Below are 24,577 nucleotides of genomic sequence, written 5' to 3'. Positions count from 1 at the left end.
AGGGCCGACAAGTGACTATCAAAGGAGGACATGTAGGACAGAATGTGGGTTTGAGTATCTTGCTGCTGACCCAGCTCCTGTTGGAGACTGGCCAGCTGAGTGGCATTTCCAGGATCGGCCACCTGTAAGGTCGACAAACGAGTGTCCATGGACCTCATGACTGACATAATGCTCCCCTGATTCTCCTGTAGGAATAGCAACTCTTTCTGAGTAGCAGCCGTAGTACCGGCGGAGTCCATGGCCTGATCGTACTGTTAGCGCGGGTGGTCTGGAGCGGGAAACTCCGAGAGTGGACCCTCTGGACCGTGGCACCAAGGGGCCCCGGGCGAGCTGCCAGGTGGAACCGACCCCTATACAGGGACCGTTAGGAGCAGGCCCAGGGGTTCGAGTACCACGGTAGCCGGTACCGAGAGGGGCGGCTCAGGATGGACCGGAGTAAGACTGAGACTGGAGTAGGACGGCAGGAACACTGAAGGCAGGACTGGAGTAGGACGGCAGGAACACTGAAGGCAGGACTGGAGTGGGACGGCAGGAACACTGAAGACAGGACTGGAGTAGGTCGGCAGGAACACTAGGCAGGACTGGAGTAGGACGGCAGGAACACAAGGCAGGACTGGAGTAGGACGGCAGGAACACTAGGCAGGACTGGAGTAGGACGGCAGGAACACAAGGCAGGACTGGAGTAGGATGGCAGGAACACAAGGCAGGACTGGAGTTGGACGACAGGAACGCTGATAGCAGGACGGAGAAGCTGCTGTGAGGAGCAGCCGAGACTGGAACTGCAGGAGCAGAGTGTGCACGATGGAGCGAGGCCAGAGTGTCAGGAAACACAACGATCAGGCGCCTCCCTCAGGGGGAAGCGGCCTGATATGGCCCCGTCTGGTCAGCCATTGGTCCAAAGGTGCTTCCGGGTCAGGGCACAGCTGGAGCATAAGAAGCAGGAAGGAGGCGCGGCCGCGGCCTATGGCGCATGCGCATAGCATGCAGGGAAGGCATCGGTCGCGGACCTGTCTCAGGTGACCGCCGCGGCCGTCGGGTGGAGAGAGGCTGCGGCGTGGGAGCGGAGGGCGACTGCGGTGTGGGAGCGGAGGCCGGGTGAGTATGGCGGAGCGGTGTAACACCCATCCACTCCAAATTTCAGTATAAACTTATTATCCTCACCCACAAAGCACTCCATGGCTCAGCACCACCCTACATCTCCTCTCTTGTCTCAGCCTACCACCCTACCCATGCTCTCCGTTCTGCTAATGACCTGAGGTTAACATCCGCAATAATCAGAACCTTTCATGTGCTGCACCAATTCTTTGGAATGCACTACCCAGGTTAATATGATTAATCCCCAATCCCAACAGTTTTAAGCATGCCCTAAAAATGCATTTGTTCAGATTGGCCTATCGCCTCAACTCATTAACCTAAATATCCCTGTGTGGCTCATACAAAATGTTTTACCATAACCAGGTTCCTTGCATCATGTTCTCACATGCTTTATGCATTTAATAGCCCTCTGTGTCTGTATTGTTACATATTTAGACTGTTAACTGGTTCATACATCATCACAGGAACATCCGATTCTTACACTATGGCTGGTCCGAACAATAAAAGCAATTGTTACCATCCACCATTCATGTCTCCCCTTTCTCCTTTTAGATTGTCAGCTTGCGAGCAGGGCCCTCATTCCTCTTGGTGTCTGTTTTGATCTATGTGTTTATTGGTATGCTGTAATGTCTATTGTCTGTAGAAGTCCCCTCTATAATGTAAAGTGCTGAGGAATATGTTGGCGCTATAGAAATAAAATTATTATTATTATTATTATTATTATTATCATCATATGGCATATCATATGTATAGGAAATGTAAGAGGGTGACCGGAATGGTCATATGTCTCCACTTGTGAATAAAACAGTTGTAACCTAGGTTTACAAAAGAGTGTGTTATATTGCATAGAACCTTATAGGCCCCAAGGTGCATAGTTAATGTAATGTTATAATATGTGTTCAGAAAAATGCATAATGTCTGATGTGTCAGATATAAGGAAAGTATAGGACATAAGATGTAGGATTAGCAATAGATAATAGCTAGGATTTCAAACAGTGCAGTTGTGGGCACTATAGAGTCAGGAAGTGAGTAGTGCAGATATGAATAATCCAAGGGGCTGGATATCACTGAAGAGTATTGAACTCCAAAGGAAGCAACATACGGGCGGTCGCTACTAACTTCAGTGGGTTTTCCAAGGATATCCAGAGCCTACAGCCCTAATCAGACAGGAAAGCATATGCCTTTTGCACCTTCCGTAAGGGGAAGCCGGATGGGAAACCGTGTCAGAAGATTGGGCCCGAAAGCTTGGAAGCTGCAGGGCTGGAAAGAGCGTCTGTGGGGCCAGTTATGCCAGAAAATGAAAGCATAGGCAAGGATGAACAAATGGACATGTACTGGGCTATATCTGCAATTAATCATCTGATGTTAAGTAAAGCTGAGTTACTGAAAAAGGAAACAGAGTCTGTCATTGAATGTGTGGTGGGATGCAGATCCAGGATCGCAGGACCAGAGGAATCTCCAACCTCAAACATGAGTGTCAGAGGTGTAGCTAGGGTTTTGGTTCAGGGGGGGTGAAACTTCTGAGTGGGCCCCTAACCAGAGAACCTAAGCAGATGACCGTGCTGTTGCCAAAAATAATCTATATATAAAAAGACCAGTATTGATATTACCGCCGTATGGTCAGTGGTAAATAATGCCAGTCCTACAGCAGAGTTACAGATAATGACTTACCACTGACGTTCTTTCTGATGGAACCATTCACTTTTCCCGTCTTTTCCATCTGGCCCAGACCGACATGACGACTCCTCCAGCCAGGACTCGGCTGCAGAGAATACAACAAAGACACGTTTCACTTCTCATATTTTCAGTACTGTCACCAATTGGACTATTCTCAACCTGCACAAACTGCTCATCCTGCTGATACCCCAATACTGAGCCGCTGCTGCTGTATGTGTCCCTATTACTGCACCTATTATGTGGTTCTGTGTGACCTCTAAATTCTAAAGCAACTCTCTAGAAAATAGTAATGCCGGGTGCAAGTGGTTTATAAAACAGGGCCCACATTTTGTCCACTAGAATGTAATATTGCCCTGTGTGTGCCCCTTTGACAGTCACAGTAACCAGAGTTTCCCTATAACAAAAAGTGCCCACTTTACATTTAACAATGTCCCAAGTCTCCCCCCTGTACAGCTCCTCTATACACAGTATAATGCCTCCTCACTGTATATATACTGACCCCTTAATATCCCCAAACTATTTAATGGCTCCAACACTGTATGATGACCCCATCACTATAATCCCCACACTGTACATGGCCCTCTAGATAGCAGCCATATCATATTACACCAGATAGTCCTCAATATAGTATAATGCACTCCCCATAGGCAGAGTCTATAGTATAATGCACTCCCCATAGGCAGAGTCTATAGTATAATGCACTCCTCATAGGCAGCCTCTATATTATAATAAACCCCCATAGGCAGATTCTATATTGTAATGCACCCCCACAGGTAACCTTTGTAGTATAATACACCCCCATAGGCAGCCTCTATATTATAATGCACCCCCATAGGCAGCCTTTGTGTTATAATGAAACCCCCATAGGCAGCCTCTGTATTATAATGCACCCCCATAGGCAGCCTCTATATTATAATGCACTCCCCACAGGCAGCCTATTATAATGCACCCCTAGAGGCAGCCTCTATATTATAATGCACTCCCCATAGGCAGCCTTTCTATTATAATGCACCCCCATAGGCAGCCTTTATACTATAATGCACTCCCCATAGGCAGCCTATTATAATGCACCCCTATAGGCAGCCTCTATATTATAATGCACCCCCATAGGAAGCCTTTCTATTATAATGCACCCCCATAGGCAGCCTTTCTGTTATAATGCACCCCCACAGGCAGCCTATTATAATGCACCCCCATAGGCAGCCTTTCTATTATAATGCACCCCCATAGTCAGCCTTTCTGTTATAATGCACCCCCATAGTCAGCCTATTATTATGCACCCCCATAGGTAGCCTTTGTATTATAATGCACTCCCCATAGACAGCCTATTATAATGCACCCCATAGGCAGCCTATTATAATGCACCCCCCTAGGCAGCCTTTCTATTATAATGCACCCCCATAGGCAGCCTTTCTGTTATAATGCACCCCCATAGGCAGCCTATTATTATGCACCCCCATAGGCAGCCTTTGTATTATAATGCACTCCCCATAGGCAGCCTATTATAATGCACCCCATAGGCAGCCTATTATAATGCACTCCTATAGGCAGCCTTTCTATTATAATGCATCCCCATTACAAGAAATAATAAATCCAGTACTCACCTCTCTTCCTCCCAGCTCCTGCGCTGCTACCTACTCTCCCCCTCATCTTCTGAGAGTGGGCGCCAGGCAGTGACATCAGCACACCCGCTGTCAGGGAGAGGGGGATGATGGGAGAAGGGGCGCTCGCTCCTTCTCTCATTAAAGTGGTCAGCTGTATGGGCTGGATGCTGACACAGCTGACCCTGCGATGAGGGGCGGGGGGCACATTGCTGGCACAGGGCCCCCCACTGCCTGCTCATGGGCCCCATAGCTGCCGGGCGGCAGAGCAGGGAGATCGATTCTCCCTGCTCTACCGCAGAATGTAACTGTCTCGGGGCGCTGTGTACGCCGAAACAGTTATAGTAGCGTAGCTCTTGGTGGACCGCCTCAGAGCGTGGGGCCCGGGGCCACCGCCTCCTCTGCCCCCTGGTAGCTACACTACTGATGAGTGTTATACACTATAAACAAACCACATAACAGACAGGACATTATCTTTTATATGTGGGGTGCCAGGGTGTGGAAGAACAGCACCTTCTTGCTACAACTAACACCCTGGTCACCTCACACAGCAATACATTCCCTATGTTGATGCCATATCTTGCAAAATGCTGCTAGGAAATAACCGATCCTTCACCTGGACCCCAGTTCCCCAGCACAAGTACTTTAAAATGTATTAACACCCTCATGAAACAGGTACTGTTGAATACTATGGCAGTTACTCTTTGGAAGAAAGATAATCCTTCTACAACCTAGGTCAATTACTAGATGAAACATGGAGAGGGATAGGGACTGGACATATAATTTTGTTCTGTTGGAGAAGCACTCTTCTCATTAAAATTTGCAAAATATTAATATATTGCAGCCATCATATTATATAGCACAGTGAACTTACAGTTTCTCATTTTGCCCTTCTACCCAGCTAATTCTTCTCTTTTCCATTAGGTCTATGACATCACAGTCTCAAAAAATTATATAACAAGAGATAAATTCAAAAAAGGCTCACAGTTTCTCTTGTAGCTCTGCTAAAAATTCAAACTTTATTTCAAAAATTACAAATACTTAATTACCAAAAAATATAAACATTGCATCATACCAAAAGAAAAGAGATGATCACCACTGGGAGGTGCCTGTTCCTGCACTGGCTGATATCTCCCTACCTGACAGCGGAGGTTGGAGCCCTAGGACCTGCGCAATTGCCCCCCCCACTCCACGACGGCTCACCCTGCTACCCCTATAGGGCCCTATAGTGGCAGGGATGTGATAAGAGGTTGAAACAGGTAGGTGAGAAAGAGGAGAGGTGTGTAATCTTGATCTTCTTGGCTTGAGTTCTAGATAATCAAATATCTTCTTTCTTCTTGTGATGACCTAAAATAGGCTAGATTGACAATTCGATGGTCTCTATTCACTATCTAGTCTAGTTGTCTCCTGATAGAATTATGTATGAAGAATCCCCCCCCCCCTTGTTTGTGAGACCAGGAAGGAGTTTACAGAAAGAATATATTTGTATAACAAATTGACAAGGGATCAATTCCTACTCAGATGATTTTCAATACGTCTATGTATAGAGTTGTCTTCAGCCAGAGCAAAAAACAGAGCATCCAGTCAAGATACAACAAGCCCATCTATAATCATGGACAACAAAAACAGAGACCCAGTGCCTAAAAAACATACATCACTGCAAACCAAACAGTATATATACAAAAAGCTGCATCCAGTCATGCAACTTATAATGCAAAAGGTTAGATAGCCTTACAGTGTATAACTTAAACCGGCCATTATATACACCAATAAAGCTTCCTATATATAAGGTGGCACTCAATTAAGCGAATAATATAACAGGTAAGATACCCCTGTATTAGATGGTTTAAGACAGCCAAAATAAAAGCCAGTGAAATGCCAGTTTGAAACACAGCTCAACGCATTTCCCCTCTTCTGAGGTTCATCAGGAGCAACATAGAATGGGGGATTGTACCTGACCATCAAACGGCATCTTGTACATTACACAAGCTAAGTATTCTGTTCTATTTTGTCGGTGAGCTGGCACTTACATCGCAAGCAGTTAACATAGATGTCACATTAGCATTTGTTCTATCTATACGCTCTATATATTCATTAACTATTCTGCTTTATCAAGATCTTAAAGAGTAGAATAATTTGGTCATTTTGCCATTTGATAAACATGGGTTTCCATTAGACTATGTCAAATGGGGGTTTAAAGAACATATTTAAAATCTTCAGTAAACCATGCGACTAACCTCTGGTTGGCTTCTGATGAGTCTTTTGTTACATAGGTAAAATATAAACAGTTTGGATAAAATGTACATATCTTCTGACACATTTGTACATTAGGTGCAATAACACTTGTTAGACTTTCCCCGGAGAATTCAATTTTCTGAAAAATATCTCTTTTGCATCCTACAAGACAATTATTAGCGATTACGTTGTGGGTATACTTATACAGAGGTTTATTTGCTCTGAAATCTGTGTGAAAAGCCCTGACAAACAAAACTCCCCAAATTTTTAAGGAAAATTTACATTGCCATTCCAAATGCTTTCAGAATTCTGAACAGACATGAAAAAACACTGGTCACTTATTAAAGATATTGTTGAAGGAATTCTGCACAGAAACCAGAGAAAAGCCGCACACAATTCCTGTGGCAGATGAATCTGCAAAGGTTAGCATCAGATTTCCGGCACAAATGATAGGCGCACCATGAGTATCAGTAAAGCAACCAGAGTTCCGACACAAACTATAAATTGACAGGATTGTCTTAGTAAATGTTATTTTCTGCTGTTTGAACACATCCTTGCAAATACAGTGAAAACCACCCAAATTTCTACTAAATCACATTGGCCCTCTTCTTTGAGTGGATTGCTCTTGTAGGGAGGTGGTTCACTACAAATTTCGGGAAGTAATACAAAAAAGGCTCCACTAAATCTAGATTACTTTACTTCTGCTTTTCACATATTAAATATAAAAAATGTATTTATATTATTATTTCCAAAATACTGTTTTTCCATGCAGTTTTTAGTCACATATCTTTCTGTGGTTTAATTCCTGATGCATCAGGTTGCAGATTTAGTGTAATCAACATTAATTCTATAATTTTAAACAATGGTAAAAATTCAAATTAAATATTCTGGTAATTAGTAAGAGCCCAATTAATTATGACTGGTATTGTGCATGCTAGCCTTCATGAACACATGTATTAAGATAAGACTAAAGTCATGCAGTCGTAAAAAGTTGCACACTGCTTAACGAATTAGACAAACATTTTAATTGCAATGCACTACAGCCATAGATGTTACTCCAGTCAGGATTTGGAGTACATTTCTGGCATAATTTACACAATTAAAATGTTTTACCTTTTGATTAATTTCTCATGTAGTCTCTGCCACTAGAGTTGAGCGAAACGGGTCGAAAAATTTCAAAAGTCGCCGACTTTTGGCAAAGTGGGGTTTCATGAAACGAAACCCGACCCTAGGATGAGGTCGGACACGAGGTCGGCGACTTACGCGCCAAAGTCGCGTTTCAAAAGTTTGTTTTGCGCTCTTTTTCAGCCAATCAGGATCCACGGACACTGAGGGCAACGTGATGACATAGGCACGGGTCACCACCATCTTTCAGAAGGGCATGCAAGTGATTGGCTTGCTTTGGGGGGCGTCACAGGGGGTATAAAAGAGCGTGCACGCCGACCGCCATGTTACTCATGCTGATCTCAGAATAGGGAGAGCTGCTGCTGCTGATGATTTTGTAGGGAGAGCGTTAGGCAGGGAAGAAGACACCAAAAACTGCTTCTGCTGCTAGCGATTTTGCCTGTACAACACACCAGTCACTGTGTGTGCAGTGCAAGGGGAGGCTATATAGTGGTGTATCAGTGGTGTTGGTTGTTGGGCTGCCTTCTAAGGCTTCCTGACATTCCTGCATTGCTGTTTACCCACTGCTCCGCAAACTGCTTTTTTAAAAGCAATCCCAATTTTTTTTTTTGTCCTGCTGAAAAGAAAAAAAAACTGCTTCTGCTGCTAGCGATTTTGCCTGTACAACACACCAGTCACTGTGTGTGCAGTGCAAGGGGAGGCTATATAGTGGTGTATCAGTGGTGTTGGTTGTTGGGCTGCCTTCTAAGGCTTCCGGACATTCCTGCATTGCTGTTTACCCACTGCTCCGCAAGCTGCTTTTTTAAAAGCAATCCCAATTTTTTTTTTTGTCCTGCTGAGAAGAAAAAAAAACTGCTTCTGTTGCTAGCGATTTTGCCTGTACAACACATCAGTCACTGTGTGTGCAGTGCAAGGGGAGGCTATATAGCGGTGTATCAGTGGTGTTGGTTGTTGGGCTGCCTTCTAAGGCTTCCTGACATTCCTGCATTGCTGTTTACCCACTGCTCCGCAAACTGCTTTTTTAAAAGCAATCCCAATTTTTTTTTTTGTCCTGCTGAGGTACTGAGCGTGCATTTTTTCACACCATACAGCGGTGTACGCTCCTCACACAGTACCGTGTAACGGCTGTTATCACAGCCACAGTGAAGCTATCAGTGTGTCACTCTGTGAGAATAAAACGAGGACATGTTCCGTTCTTACAGACCTGCACTCTAGGGAGATTCCTATTCTGCCCAATTCTACATACACCTTGTAGTTTGTGATACACTAGGCAATTTCTGCCTGTGACATAGCGCTGTGATATTCAGTGGGCCTCACACATCCATAAGTGTCCAGTGTCCACAAGTGTTTGCAGAAATTCAAAATCTCCCTTATCCTCTAGTCACTTTGGTGACAGCTGTGCCATTGAGCCTGTCACATAGCGCTCAGATATCAGTGGGCCTCACACAATCCAAAAGTGTCCAGTGTCCACAAGTGTCTGCAGAAATTCAAAATCTCCCTTATCCTCTCGTCACTTTTGTCACAGCTGTGCCATCGAGCCTGTCACATAGCACTCAGATATTCATTGGGCCTCACACAATCCAAAAGTGTCCAGTGTCCACAAGTGTCTGCTGAAATTCAAAATCTCACTTATCCTCTAGTCACTTTGGTCACAGGCACAGCTGTGCCATCGAGCCTGTCACATAGCGCTCAGATATTAGTGGGCCCCACACAATCCAAAAGTGTCCAGTGTCCACAAGTGTGTGCAGAAATTCAAAATCTCCCTTATCCTCTAGTCACTTTGGTCACACCTGTGCCATCGAGCCTGTCACATAGCGCTCAGATATTCATTGGGCCTCACACAATCCAAAAGTGTCCAGTGTCCACAAGTGTGTGCAGAAATTCAAAATCTCCCTTATCCTTTAGTCACTTTGGTCACAGCTGTGCCATCGAGCCTGTCACATAGCGCTCAGATATTCATTGGGCCTCACACAATCCAAAAGTGTCCAGTGTCCACAAGTGTGTGCAGAAATTCAAAATCTCCCTTATCCTCTAGTCACTTTGGTCACAGCTGTGCCATCGAGCCTGTCACATAGCGCTCAGATATTCATTGGGCCTCACATAATCCAAAAGTGTCCAGAGTCCACAAGTGTGTGCAGAAATTCAAAATCTCCCTTATCCTCTAGTCACTTTGGTCACAGCTGTGCCATCGAGCCTGTCACATAGCGCTCAGATATTCATTGGGCCTCACACAATCCAAAAGTGTCCAGTGTCCACAAGTGTCTGCTGAAATTCAAAATCTCACTTATCCTCTAGTCACTTTGGTCACAGGCACAGCTGTGCCATCGAGCCTGTCACATAGCGCTCAGATATTAGTGGGCCCCACACAATCCAAAAGTGTCCAGTGTCCACAAGTGTGTGCAGAAATTCAAAATCTCCCTTATCCTCTAGTCACTTTGGTCACACCTGTGCCATCGAGCCTGTCACATAGCGCTCAGATATTCATTGGGCCTCACACAATCCAAAAGTGTCCAGTGTCCACAAGTGTGTGCAGAAATTCAAAATCTCCCTTATCCTTTAGTCACTTTGGTCACAGCTGTGCCATCGAGCCTGTCACATAGCGCTCAGATATTCATTGGGCCTCACACAATCCAAAAGTGTCCAGTGTCCACAAGTGTGTGCAGAAATTCAAAATCTCCCTTATCCTCTAGTCACTTTGGTCACAGCTGTGCCATCGAGCCTGTCACATAGCGCTCAGATATTCATTGGGCCTCACATAATCCAAAAGTGTCCAGAGTCCACAAGTGTGTGCAGAAATTCAAAATCTCCCTTATCCTCTAGTCACTTTGGTCACAGCTGTGCCATCGAGCCTGTCACATAGCGCTCAGATATTCATTGGGCCTCACACAATCCAAAAGTGTCCAGTGTCCACAAGTGTCTGCTGAAATTCAAAATCTCCCTTATCCTCTCGTCACTTTGGTCACAGCTGTGCCATCGAGCCTGTCACATAGCGCTCAGATATTCATTGGGCCTCACACAATCCAAAAGTGTCCAGTGTCCACAAGTGTGTGCAGAAATTCAAAATCTCCCTTATCCTCTAGTCACTTTGGTCACAGCTGTGCCATCGAGCCTGTCACATAGCGCTCAGATATTCAATGGGCCTCACACAATCCAAAAGTGTCCAGTGTCCACAAGTGTGTGCAGAAATTCAAAATCTCCCTTATCCTCTAGTCACTTTGGTCACAGCTGTGCCATCGAGCCTGTCACATAGCGCTCAGATATTCATTGGGCCTCACACAATCCAAAAGTGTCCAGTGTCCACAAGTGTGTGCAGAAATTCAAAATCTCCCTTATCCTCTAGTCACTTTGGTCACAGCTGTGCCATCGAGCCTGTCACATAGCGCTCAGATATTCAATGGGCCTCACACAATCCAAAAGTGTCCAGTGTCCACAAGTGTGTGCAGAAATTCAAAATCTCCCTTATCCTCTAGTCACTTTGGTCACAGCTGTGCCATCGAGCCTGTCACATAGCGCTCAGATATCAGTGGGCCTCACACAATCCAAAAGTGTCCAGTGTCCACAAGTGTCTGCAGAAATTCAAAATCTCCCTTATCCTCTCGTCACTTTTGTCACAGCTGTGCCATCGAGCCTGTCACATAGCGCTCAGATATTCATTGGGCCTCACATAATCCAAAAGTGTCCAGTGTCCACAAGTGTGTGCAGAAATTCAAAATCTCCCTTATCCTCTAGTCACTTTGGTCACAGCTGTGCCATCGAGCCTGTCACATAGCGCTCAGATATTCATTGGGCCTCACACAATCCAAAAGTGTCCAGTGTCCACAAGTGTGTGCAGAAATTCAAAATCTCCCTTATCCTCTAGTCACTTTGGTCACAGCTGTGCCATCGAGCCTGTCACATAGCGCTCAGATATCAGTGGGCCTCACACAATCCAAAAGTGTCCAGTGTCCACAAGTGTCTGCAGAAATTCAAAATCTCCCTTATCCTCTCGTCACTTTTGTCACAGCTGTGCCATTGAGCCTGTCACATAGCGCTCAGATATTCATTGGGCCTCACACAATCCAAAAGTGTCCAGTGTCCACAAGTGTCTGCTGAAATTCAAAATCTCACTTATCCTCTAGTCACTTTGGTCACAGGCACAGCTGTGCCATCGAGCCTGTCATATAGCGCTCAGATATCAGTGGGCCTCACACAATCCAAAAGTGTCCAGTGTCCACAAGTGTCTGCAGAAATTCAAAATCTCCCCTGTCCTATAGACACCTTGTACCTTGTTTTACATTACTATATAGTTTGTTGGATTTTGTCTACATTTCTACCAAAAATGAGGAAGGCTGGTGGAAGAGGCCATGGAATTGGGCGAGGGTTGGCAGCTGGTAATGATGGTGTTGGTGGTGGATCTGATGGTAGTGGCAAGAGCAAAATAGGACCGAATGCAGGAGGTGTTGAGCCTGCGTCATCGTCTGGCTACATAAGGCCTTGAACGCTTAGTTTTCTAGGAGTTGGCAAACCGCTTTTAAAGCCAGAGCATCAGGAAAAAGTTTTGTCTTACATTGCTGACTCAGCCTCCAGCTCTATCGCCTCCTCTTCTTCAGTTGTAAAAAGTAAAAGCACTGAGTCGTCATTGGAGGCTCATGTTCATGAACCACACCTTTCCTTGTGTCCTTCACCCCAACCAAGATTGAAGGATGACGCAGGCCATACTACTGATTACTCCATGGAGCTGTTTTCACATACCATGCCTGGATTATCAAGTGAAATGGTGAATTACCCAGGCCAAGATGAATCTGACATGGAGTGCACTGATGCACAGCCGCTGATGGATGATTCTGCTGGTACATTCACTCAGAGCACTACATTGTCCTTGCAGTGTACAGAGCCAGATTCTGACCCTGATGAGACTCAGGTGCCCCTTCCCGCACACTATACCACCATACACGGTGACACAGAGGAAGGTGCACATGACATAGAAGAGGAGGTGATGGATGACCCAGTTGTTGACCCAGATTGGCATCCATTGGGGGAAGAGGGTGCTGCTTCCAATAGCTCAGATGAGGAGCATCCACAGCAGACATCGACATCGCAACAGTTGTTATCTGGCAGGCCCGGAGCACTCCAAAGACAGGTTCCAAACATCAAAAGAGTTGCTGGACAGCTTGTCAAGAGGGTCAAAAGATCACTGTGTGCTAGGCCGCAAAATGTCTGCCAAAGTAGGAAGAGTGCAGTGTGGCACTTTTTTGAACAAAATCCTCATGATCAGGCCAAGGTTATCTGTAAGAAGTGCGCAAAGACCTTTAGCCGAGGGAAAAATCTGAAAAATTTGAACACCAGTTGCATGCTTAGACATTTAACCAGCATGCACTTGCAAGCGTGGACACAACACCAAACCTCAAGTGCCACATGTGCAACTGATCACAACGAAGGTAGTCAGCAACGCTACATTGTTTCCCCCACTGTAAGCCCACCGGTTAGCACAGCAGCAAATGTTGAGGTGTCGTTGCAAGGCCACAGCAGTCAGGGAATCCCACTGTTATATCAACGAAAGACTGATTCTAGGCCATCAGAAAGAACACCAACTCCATCACCATCATCAACCCTCTCTCAGTCTGCCCTGTCCATCGCTACTTCCACCATATGCAGCTCTCAAGTCCAGCTCACCCTCCCAGACACTATGAGTAGGTCAAGAAAGTACTCAGTCTCTCATCCGCGTACACTGGGTTTGAACGCCCACATTGCCAAACTAATCTCGTTTGAGATGATGCCCTTTCGGTTGGTGGAAAGCGCAGCTTTCCGCGAACTCATGGCCTATGCAGTACCACGCTATGACCTACCCAGAGTACTGAAGGAGATAGCAGAAGAAATTTTTGAACCCCTCTCCATAATCTTTGAAAATTCTTGGAGAACAGGAGAAGTGCCAGAAGACTGGAGAAGAGCAAATGTTGTTCCTATCTTCAAAAAGGGGAAGAAGGTGGACCCAGGCAACTATAGGCCGGTGAGTCTGACTTCTATACCAGGAAAGATCTTTGAACAAATTATTAAACAACATGTATGTCAATACCTAGATAAGAATGAAGTGATTAAACAGAGTCAGCATGGGTTTCTAACTAATAAGTCATGTCAGACTAACTTAATTTCCTTCTAGGACGGTATCACTGATTGGGTGGATCAAGGAAATGCTGTAGATATAGTATATCTTGACTTCAGCAAAGCATTTGACAAAGTCTCTCATACTATCCTTATTGAAAAAATGACTATGTATGGAATGGACAAGGCAACTGTTCAAGGTCAACTGGACAAGGTGGATTCATAACTGGCTTAGTGATCGGACCCAAAGAGTGGTCGTAAATGGCTGCACATCCAGTTGGAAGAATGTCTCAAGTGGGGTACCACAGGGCTCTGTCCTGGGCCCTGTATTGTTCAACATCTTTATCAACGATTTAGATGAAGGAATTGAGGGTAAACTGATTAAATTTGCTGATGACACAAAGCTAGGAGGGATAGCTAATACTAGAGAAGAGAGAGAGAGGATTCAAAAAGATTTAAATAAACTGGAGAAGTGGGCAGCAACTAACAGAATGGTTTTTAACAGGGAGAAATGCAAAGTACTACATCTGGGCAATAAAAATGAAAAAAGCATATATAGAATGGGAGGAATAGGGCTAAGTGACAGCACATGTGAAAAAGACTTGGGTATACTAATAGATCACAGACTGAATATGAGTCAACAGTGTGATGCAGCAGCAAAAAAGGCAAATGCAATTCTAGGATGTATTAACAGAAGCATACAGTCTAGATCACGTGAAGTCATTATTTCCCTCTATTCCTCTTTGGTCAGACCTCATCTGGAATATTGTGTCCAGTTTTGGGCACCGCATTTTAAAAAAGACATCAACAAACTGGAGCAAGTTCAGAAAAGAGCGACCAGAATGGTGACCGGTCTGCAAACCCTGTCTTATGAGGAAAGGTTGCAGGATTTGGGAATGTTTAGTTTGCAAAAGAGAAGACTGAGAGGAGACTTAATAGCTGTCTACAAATATCTAAAGGGCTGTCACATTGTAGAAGGATCAACTTTATTCTCATTTGCACAAGGAAAGACTAGAAGCAATGGGATGAAACTGAATGGGAAGAGACACAGATTAGATATTAGAAAAAACTTTTTGACAGTTAGAGTGATCAATGAGTGGAACAGGCTGCCACGAGAAGTGGTGAGTTCTCCTTCAATGGAAGTCTTCAAACAGAGGCTGGACAGACATCTGACTGGGATGATTTAGCGAATCCTGCTTTGAGCAGGGGGTTGGACCAGATGGCCCAGGAGGTCCCTTCCAACTCTACGATTCTATGATTCTATGATTCTATGATTCTACCCAGTCGCCACTTCTTTTCTCGCAAAGCCATCCCAGCCCTCCACCATCATGTGAAAGACCGCATTGTCCATGCACTCAAGCAGTCAGTGAGCGGAAAGGTGCACCTCACAACTGATGCATGGTCCAGTCGGCATGGCCAGGGCCGTTACGTGTCCATCACTGCGCACTGGGTTAATGTGGTGGATGCAGGGTCCACAGGGGACAGCGGTGGTGGGACAGTGCTGCCTAGCCCACGGAATAGGAAACAGTTGGCTGTAGGAGTTCGACCCTCCTCCTCCTCCTCCAGAAGCGAAAGCTCGTCCACAGAGCGCAGTCGTACGAGCACTCCATCTGCAGCTGCCACTGTTGCACACGAGGTGTCCCCCTATCGAGCAGCTAGTGGAAAGCGTCAGCAGGCAGTGTTGCAGATGATGTGTTTGGGCGACAGACACACCGCCGAGGTGCTGGCCGAGTACTTTCAGCGACAAACTGAGTCATGGCTGGGCAGTGTACATCTTGAGGCAGGCAAGGTAGTTAGTGATAACGGGCGTAATTTTGTGGCAGCCATAGCCCTTTCAAAACTCAGCCACATACCTTGCTTGGCTCACACCTTGAACCTGGTGGTGCAGTGCTTCCTCAAAAATTATCCGGAGTTAACAGCCCTGCTCCAGAATGTGCGAAGACTGTGCGCGCACATCCGCCGGTCGCCTGTACACTCCGTTCGTATGCAGAAGCTGCAGCGATTGCTCCACCTTCCCAACCACCGCCTCATTATCGACATTGCAACAAGGTGGAACTCCACCCTGCACATGGTGGAGCGGCTGTGCGAGCAGGGTGCAGGCCATAATGCATTTGTGGGAGGATACACGGCCAGGCACTTTGAGAGCAGACATGGAGTTGACCGGTGTGCAGTGGTCGAAGCTGAAAGACCTCTGTAAAGTCCTTCAGTGTTTTGAGGAATGCACACGGCTGGTAAGTGCAGACGACGCCATCCTAAGCATGAGCATCCCACTTATGCGTCTGCTCATGCAAACTTTGACGCACCTTAAGGAGCAGGCTTCTGCAGCCAATGTTGATGAGGAGGAAGAGGAGGAGGGAATCCTTGATGACATTCAGCCATTGTCTGCTCAGGGACCTCTCCTGGAGGAGGTGGAGGAAGAAGAGGAGGAGGAGGATGATGGGGATGATTACTTAGGGGAGGAGGATGCATCTCGTGGGGCAAGTGAAAATGTTGGCATGGCAAGGTCTGGTACAGGGTTTGTGCATGACTGGAGGGATGTGGATTTGCCAGAAAGTGCTCCTCCAACCAGCACTCGCAGTGCATCATTGACACCGGGAACATTGGCCCACATGTCAGATTATGCCTTGCAGATCCTAAAAAGGGACCCCCGCATTACCAAAATGATGAACGATGACGACTACTGGTTGGCCAGCATCCTGGATCCACGCTATAAAGGCAAATTACAAAACATCATGCCACAGGAGAACCTTGACCTAATATTGGCTAATAAACAAGCAACTCTGGTAAATCGGTTGCTTGAGGCATTCCCAGTACACAGCAGCGGTGATGGTTCTCACACGAGCCGTACGGGCCGGGGGCAGCTTGGCAGAGGTGTTCGTGGTGCACACAGCAGAAGTTGCGTTGGAGACAGGGGTTTCATGACAATGTTGTGGACTGATTTTTCAAGTACCGCTCACACAACTGGTAATACTGCATCGATGGAAAGTGACAGGAGACAGCAGTTGTCAACTATGGTTACAAACTACTTTTCCTCCCATATCGATGTTCTCCCACACAGGTCATTCCCCTTTGACTATTGGGCCGCTAAACTGGACACCTGGCCTGAATTGGCACAATATGCCTTACAGGAGCTCGCTTGCCCAGCTGCAAGTGTGCTATCGGAAATAGTCTTCAGTGCAGCTGGATCAATCCTGACAGAAAAAAGGACCCGTCTGTCAACCCAAAATGTGGATGATCTAACCTTCATTAAAATGAACCACGCATGGGTTTCCAATGATTTTGTCCCACCTTCCCCTGATCACACATAGGGTGACAGAAAAATGGCTTGCTTTGGTCCACCTCTTCCTGGGACTTGACCTATTTCACCTTTTGCATCAGCTGAATGTCCAACATCAACATATGCCACTTTCTAAAACTCCCTAACTGTGCTGCCTCCCCCCCATGGCCAGGGTCACCACCTAGCGCACGACACTGTGCGAGTGCCGTTGCCCTGGACAGGTGGGTAGGCCGACTCTTGGGAGCGGGCACTGGCACAGGGTCCTTCATAGTGCAATCAAGTGTCTCTGACGGTGGTGGTGCACACCCGCCGTCAGACACACCGCCGTACTATGAGGGGCCCAGTGCCAGTACCGACGCCCACGAGTGGGCCCCCCTTGCTTGGGCAGGGCCCCAGCATTTGCAATCTTTACCTCTCCCTGCTCCTCCGCTGTGTAGTCTGGGCCGTCAAATCCATACTGTGCCTGACACCGTCTGAGCCTGCCTCCTGATGTATAGACATATATTTTGAATGTGTACGCTATCCATACATGTTATCCGGGGATACGGTACCCTTTCTAACCTTTGTGCAATCACGTGCAATCCATACTGGGCCTAACACCGTCTGAGCCTGCCTCCTGATGTATAGACATATATTTTGAATGTGTACGCTATCCATACATGTTATCTGGGGATACGGTACCCTTTCTAACCTTTGTGCAATCACGTGCAATCCATACTGGGCCTAACACCATCTGAGCCTGCCTCCTGATGTATAGACATATATTTTGAATGTGTACGCTATCCATACATGTTATCTGGGGATACGGTACCCTTTCTAACCTTTGTGCAATCACGTGCAATCCATACTGGGCCTAACACCATCTGAGCCTGCCTCCTGATGTATAGACATATATTTTGAATGTGTACGCTATCCATACATGTTATCTGGGGATACGGTACCCTTTCTAACCTTTGTGCAATCACGTGCAATCCATACTGGGCCTAACACCATCTGAGCCTGCCTCCTGATGTATAGACATATATTTTGAATGTGTACGCTATCCATACATGTTATCTGGGGATACGGTACCCTTTCTAACCTTTGTGCAATCACGTGCAATCCATACTGGGCCTAACACCGTCTGAGCCTGCCTCCTGATGTATAGACATATATTTTGAATGTGTACGCTATCCATACATGTTATCTGGGGATACGGTACCCTTTCTAACCTTTGTGCAATCACGTGCAATCCATACTGGGCCAAACACCGTCTGAGCCTGCCTCCTGATGTATAGACATATATTTTGAATGTGTACGCTATCCATACATGTTATCTGGGGAAACGGTACCCTTTCTAACCTTTGTGCAATCACGTGCAATCCATTCTGGGCCTAATACCGTCTGAGCCTGCCTCCTGATGTATAGACATATATTTTGAATGTGTACGCTATCCATACATGTTATCTGGGGAAACGGTACCCTTTCTAACCTTTGTGCAATCACGTGCAATCCATACTGGGCCTAACACCATCTGAGCCTGCCTCCTGATGTATAGACATATATTTTGAATGTGTACGCTATCCATACATGTTATCTGGGGATACGGTACCCTTTCTAACCTTTGTGCAATCACGTGCAATCCATACTGGGCCTAACACCGTCTGAGCCTGCCTCCTGATGTATAGACATATATTTTGAATGTGTATGCTATCCATACATGTTATCTGGGGATACGGTACCCTTTCTAACCTTTGTGCAATCACGTGCAATCCATACTGGGCCTAAAACCGTCTGAGCCTGCCTCCTGATGTATAGACATATATTTTGAATGTGTACGCTATCCATACATGTTATCCGGGGAAACGGTACCCTTTCTAACCTTTGTGCAATCACGTGCAATCCATACTGAGCCTAATACCGTCTGAGCCTGCCTCCTGATGTATAGACATATATTTTGAATGTGTACGCTATCCATACATGTTATCCGGGGAAACGGTACCCTTTCTAACCTTTGTGCAATCACGTGCAATCCATACTGGGCCTAACACCGTCTGAGCCTGCCTCCTGATGTATAGACATATATTTTGAATGTGTACGCTATCCATACATGTTATCTGGGGATACGGTACCCTTTCTAACCTTTGTGCAATCACGTGCAATCCATACTGGGCGTGAGAATGGCTGGCGAGCTGTTAAGCAAGCTACAGCACCTGTGGTTTGCACACGTAAGTTTTTCATTTTTTCAGGAATGACGGTTAGGCCTAATTCCGGAACTGCGGTTGACCTGCACTTACTGGGAAATCTTTGTTCGCGGGTAATAATTGTAATCAGTGGTCCCCATCACTAACGTTGTTCAGCGGGTTATCTGCACCTGTAAGCGACAAACGCTGGCCTTTTCAGTGTAGCGCACATGCAGCCACGGACATGTAAGGGCATGACACACCAGTTATTGGCCAATCTCATGTGCCAGAGCCTCACGTGTCCCTCTAGTAAGCCGGACTCGGACCGCGGGGCATGACGGAGTCTCGTTCGTTAACGGAATTAAGCTTGCAATGTGTGCATCTGTTCTGTAGCTGGCATGGTTGAGGTTTCCCAGGTGGAGACGAATTTAACCGTAGGCTCCACTCCTGATGGTGCCCTTCTGGACATTCCTTTAAGGTTCAGCTTTGCAACCATACTGCCCACGTAAAACAAACACTTTGCCTTCATGAACGCTGTTTGGAGGGTCATGACTCGTGGGAATAACGCCGCCCAATCAGTTAACCTGCTAGAGAGATCGTTCGTTGCTCCCAAGCATGACATCACACTCCCTAGGAAGAAGGTAATGCCACTGTGGCGACCGTACTCCTGGGGGCGACACAAGTGCACTGATGCCCAGCCACTGCTCGATGAATCTGCTGGTACATTGACCCAGACCACTACATTCCCCTCGCACGCTACATGACCTGAATCTGACCCTGATGAAACTCAGGTTACCCTTCCCATATACAGTTCCATCTTACACGGTGACAAAGAGGAAGCTGCAGATGAAAGTGCAGGTTCGCCCCACCCGCCATCAGACACACCACCGTACTATCAGGGGCCCTGTGCCAGTGCCGTCGCCAACGAGTGGGCCCCCCCTGCTTGCTCAGGATCACAGCACTTGCAAAGTTGAAATACTGTGCAGTGAGATGGAAGATGGGGACGACGAGGAGTCCAGACAAGTACAGGGATTCCCTAGCGAGGAGACTTATTTGATTGTTTTCAATGTTGGGACAGCAATTTTTGGGGAGCACTATACTCTGGAGAATGATAGATGGGGCCCACCATACACTGGAACATTCCAAAGGTGGACATCAGACACTAGAGCAGCATTTACAGGGCCCATTATACACTAGAGCATTAGAAATGGGGCCCATTATGTTTGGAGCATTATTTGGGTCCATAAGACAGTGGAGCTTCATCCATGGGGACCAACATATACTGTAGCATTATGTGGAGCTCATCATATACTGTTTCAAACATTATATGGGACCAATGATTCTGTATGGAGAAATAGATGGGCCTCGTCATGAGATGTAAAAAGTGAAGTATTTTTCATTGTACTATACCGCTATTTCTCTGCCGTATCGGAGCATGATGAGTTGTGGTATGTGTTAAAGGGGCGCTCTTTCGCCCAAGGCACATGAAAACCTGCAGCCAGCCCTCCCCCCCCACAACTTTAGCCAAATAACCCCCATTTTTCAGTGCGTAACTTGTATTATGAAGTTAATTAAGGTTGACAAGCTTAAGTAAGAAGAATTGATGCTTTTGGCATTCAAATGGGCACTGTAGGTGTGTTTCCTGTCCTCCTCTCACTGCCGACTTTTATTCCCCATTGACTTACATTGGGTTTCGTGTTTTGGGACGACCCCGACTTTTCCCTATAATCGGACGATCTTGCTCGACCCGACTTTTGGAAAAGTCGGGTTTCACGAAACGAAACTCGACCCTAAAAAACCAAAAGTCGCTCAACTCTATCTGCCACTCCTTGTCTGAACTAGGTCCGCCCCAAACTCTCCACTCATTTTAGGGTTCTTTTTTTTCACCAGAAAACTGGCGGAAAAACCTCGATGATTTTGGCGCATGGTGTTACCCTGTTATCTTGACTAGAGATCTTGTTCTGAAAATGTTCACAAATCTTAGATTCGTGTTTGGTTTCACAAGCATTTTTCCTCAAAGTCAGCAAAATTCGGTCACAGTACTGTAAATTATACCGATTCCACTAATGAATTGGTAGGACTTTCGCTAGGATAGTGGTGCTGTATGAGGAGTGGTGGAGATGTTTGTATGAGGGAACTAATGTGTGTACATTTCAACAGCCAATCAGGCACATAAACCGTCCATAACATCATGACACAAGGGCCATGTTGTTTTGCTGGTGCCATTTTCTCAGTATAATAGCGAAGACAGGCCACTCTTGCTGCTGCAAGTTGTCATATACTTAGATAGAATCCTATCCTTCTAGCATCTAACTAGTTTGCGCTAATAGTGTAGTTGCAATCATGACTCAGAAGGCCCCATTTGGGATAATATTTGGGTGCAGCCAGACGGCCTTATTTGCTAATCAAAATCATTAGGGCTAGTATTGTCGTTCAAGCACACTATCTCAGAAAATAACTACTGATTGTTCATTTATTGACAGGTGACTGACAGGTCTGGTCCTAAGGTTGTGAAACAGCTGGTTAATAGAGGGGAAGGGTACATACAACATGAGTGGGAAAAAGCAAGGGGTAAAAGACTTGGTGTTCAATGGGTATGTGGCTTAGGTGGTAATGTTACTGAAAGCTCTACTGAACAAACAGCGTCTTGTCATATACAAAGACAACTAACAAAATCTGTTGCTGGACAGATACTCAACTCCCTTTCTTTGGCAGCTGTGTAAGGGGGTCACAAAAAGTCATCCTGTGCCCTCAAACACGTCCCGATTTAGAGTGTACAAATGTCTATAGTAATTGTCTTGTAATGCTATGAATCCGGGTATCATATAATATGTTTTGTACACATGTATTCTAATGTTCTTGTGGCTGTATTGTATATGTTATACACAGGGAGAGTGTAATATTCATTTAGGCCACTAGATCGAGACATAATAGTGTATATAGTATAGGACAGGAGGTTAATAGGGAGCAAAATGGTTAATATAGGAGGGGTTAGCTGGGGAGTAAGGGAGAAACATTTCCTGGTTAGAAACAGTCAGGGCTAGGTAGTCCAAAGTGCTCAGGTGGGCTAAATGCTCAAGATACTAAGCGCCCCACAATGTTTAAGGAGGAACCCAGCCATCCAGAGTCAGTGGGACAGCATATCAGATATAGCAGCGACAGCATCTACAGGAACTTGGGATACAGGAGAAGTCACCGCAGCACAGAAGGGCAGGTTGCTCACCATGTGGCAGGTTATTGCTTGGGCTGATGCCCTCAGAACCAGGGCAAAACGGCTGAAGGATCACCCACATGCAGTGAGGCTGGCCAGGGAGGATGCCGAGGAGCCGTTGGAAACTGTCCGACCTAGGAACATGCAGTGTGACAGGGAAAGGAGTGCAGTGAAAGATGGAGTAATGTGTCGAAAATGTTGTACTGAATCTGGATGTCCTGCGACCTGGACTTTGTCTTTGTTTATTTAGAAGCGGCTGGAAGTGACCAAAAAGAATGGAGAACAGACTCTGATGATGCAGGGAACAGAGAGGCAAGTAAGCTGATAATGGAGCATGATTTTTATGTATTGGAAGGCCAGGGCACACAAGGACCCTTGAACTCAGCCACGACTACGGCCCTGGCTGACCTCTACAACCGCACAGCAGTATGCCTTGTGGATGAGGGTCAGAAAGAGCATTTGCTCCATTGGATGACAAGCACTGTGTCATGTGGACTCTCCTCCTCTTCCTCCACCTTAACATCAGACACTGTACGATCCTCAAAGGTGGCACCACAATCACCCTTGTTTCCCCCTGTGTCACAACTTACCAAACGCCCAACTGACTGTGGGGAACCACAGATGGGCCAGTCTCAAGAGCTGTTCAGACATTCTATTCCATAGGCATCAGAGGTCTGATCCCAAGATTCACAGAATCCAGAGTAGAAAAGCATCTGCACCAATGCCCAAAATTTTTCCTGTTGGATCCAGGGCTGGATAATGTAGGGTCTGAGCATAATTCAGACCCTTGTCACTAGACGTTAACCACAGGGGGTGGGGGTGATACTGATGAGACTCAGATACCTGAGTCAAATGCAGACTGTTCTGTGCTGTCAGGGCAGGAAGAGGAGGAGGGTGACTCTCAGGGTGAGGAGTGGGAGAACAGAGGGGATGATGAGAGAACAGAGAGGATGATGATGAGGTTGTAGATCCCAGTTTGTGTGAACCCAGAGGAACGTAGCTTAGCAAAGGAGGTGGAGGAGGAGAAAAGCAAGGAGGTTACATTGTGGCTTGCCACACAGACATGGAGTAATGCAACCATGACAAACACTGCATCCTCAGTATTTTTTTTAATAAATTTGCAAAAATTTCTACAGTTCTGTTTTTTTTTTGGACAGGCAAATCATCAAGATCAGTGCTGGCAGCTCCCATTACAATTGCTGACCAATGACCTCTCAGACATATTTAATTGAAGACAAGTCTGAAGATACTGCAGGACATAGCTGAGAGAATGTTGCTGCCCACAATAGCAATAGCAAAATGTTTGCTCGCATATGTGTTGAAAAGAGGTTCCTAGGACACTTTGGAGAAATGGCTCCAGAATCTAACCTGTATTGCAAGTGAAACTGAACATCAAATACCAAGTCTAAACCATTAGAATGTGTTTGCATGACATTGGACTATGAGACAATCTCCTAGCTACAGGTGTTCCATTGACCTTAAGCCTCCATTCTCAAATGTTTTCATGGTGAAGAGTAAAAGAGCAATGGTGGCTAGAATGGAAACCTTTTCTGTTTTGTTTTGTGATGAGTTTTTCCCCTAGATGCAATGATAGCCAGAGATCAGTCTGGAAACCACATAGGCAATGCTATGAAGAGGGTTTCACGAGATAATGTTACACTTGTCCCACTTCCGAGACTATTGAGTGAGATGACGTGGAAACCAGAATTCTTTAGTACTCATTCCCGAACTAACAGCTTGATTTGGTCATTGGTACTGCCAGTTCTCCAAAATCTTTCAAGAGCCATTTTTCAACACAACAAAGCAAGGAAACATGTTGGTCATGCTGCTGTGAGTGGCCTGTATTGCTTAATTGTGATAATATAGCCTGCACTGCTTCTAGACAAAAGAAGTTGCCAGTAGCAGATCTTGATGATTTGAGAGCAGAATATTCATCAGAAAGCCATTAATAGCCTCATCGATGGCATGACAAAGTGTGTAAGTATTCCTGCACATGGTGTTCATACTCAATACTGAATGAAACAAGGTGTTTACATTTTTTTCCATTTTCTTAAGAATTGGCATATCATTAATATGTCTATAAATCCTGTGATCCCATGCCTTTTCCATGATCATC

At 45.9% G+C, this 24,577-nt stretch overlaps 1 protein-coding gene across 1 annotated transcript in view; it reads right to left on the bottom strand.

The window, feature by feature from the left end:
• The window catches only part of LOC141092560 (plasma kallikrein-like), a 147,959-nt gene that overhangs the window by 104,064 nt on the left and 19,318 nt on the right, over positions 1 to 24,577 (bottom strand). Inside the window, exon 7 of the mRNA XM_073578826.1 lies at positions 6,611 to 6,770. Within this exon, the coding sequence (XP_073434927.1) occupies positions 6,611 to 6,770 (160 nt within the window). The remainder of the gene's footprint in view (positions 1 to 6,610; positions 6,771 to 24,577) is intronic.

Source organism: Dendrobates tinctorius, unplaced genomic scaffold (genome assembly GCF_039654945.1).
Source record: "Dendrobates tinctorius isolate UK_male_01 unplaced genomic scaffold, ASM3965494v1 ptg000008l, whole genome shotgun sequence".
NCBI lineage: Eukaryota > Metazoa > Chordata > Amphibia > Anura > Dendrobatidae > Dendrobates > Dendrobates tinctorius.
This window is presented reverse-complemented; position numbering and strand designations above follow the sequence as displayed.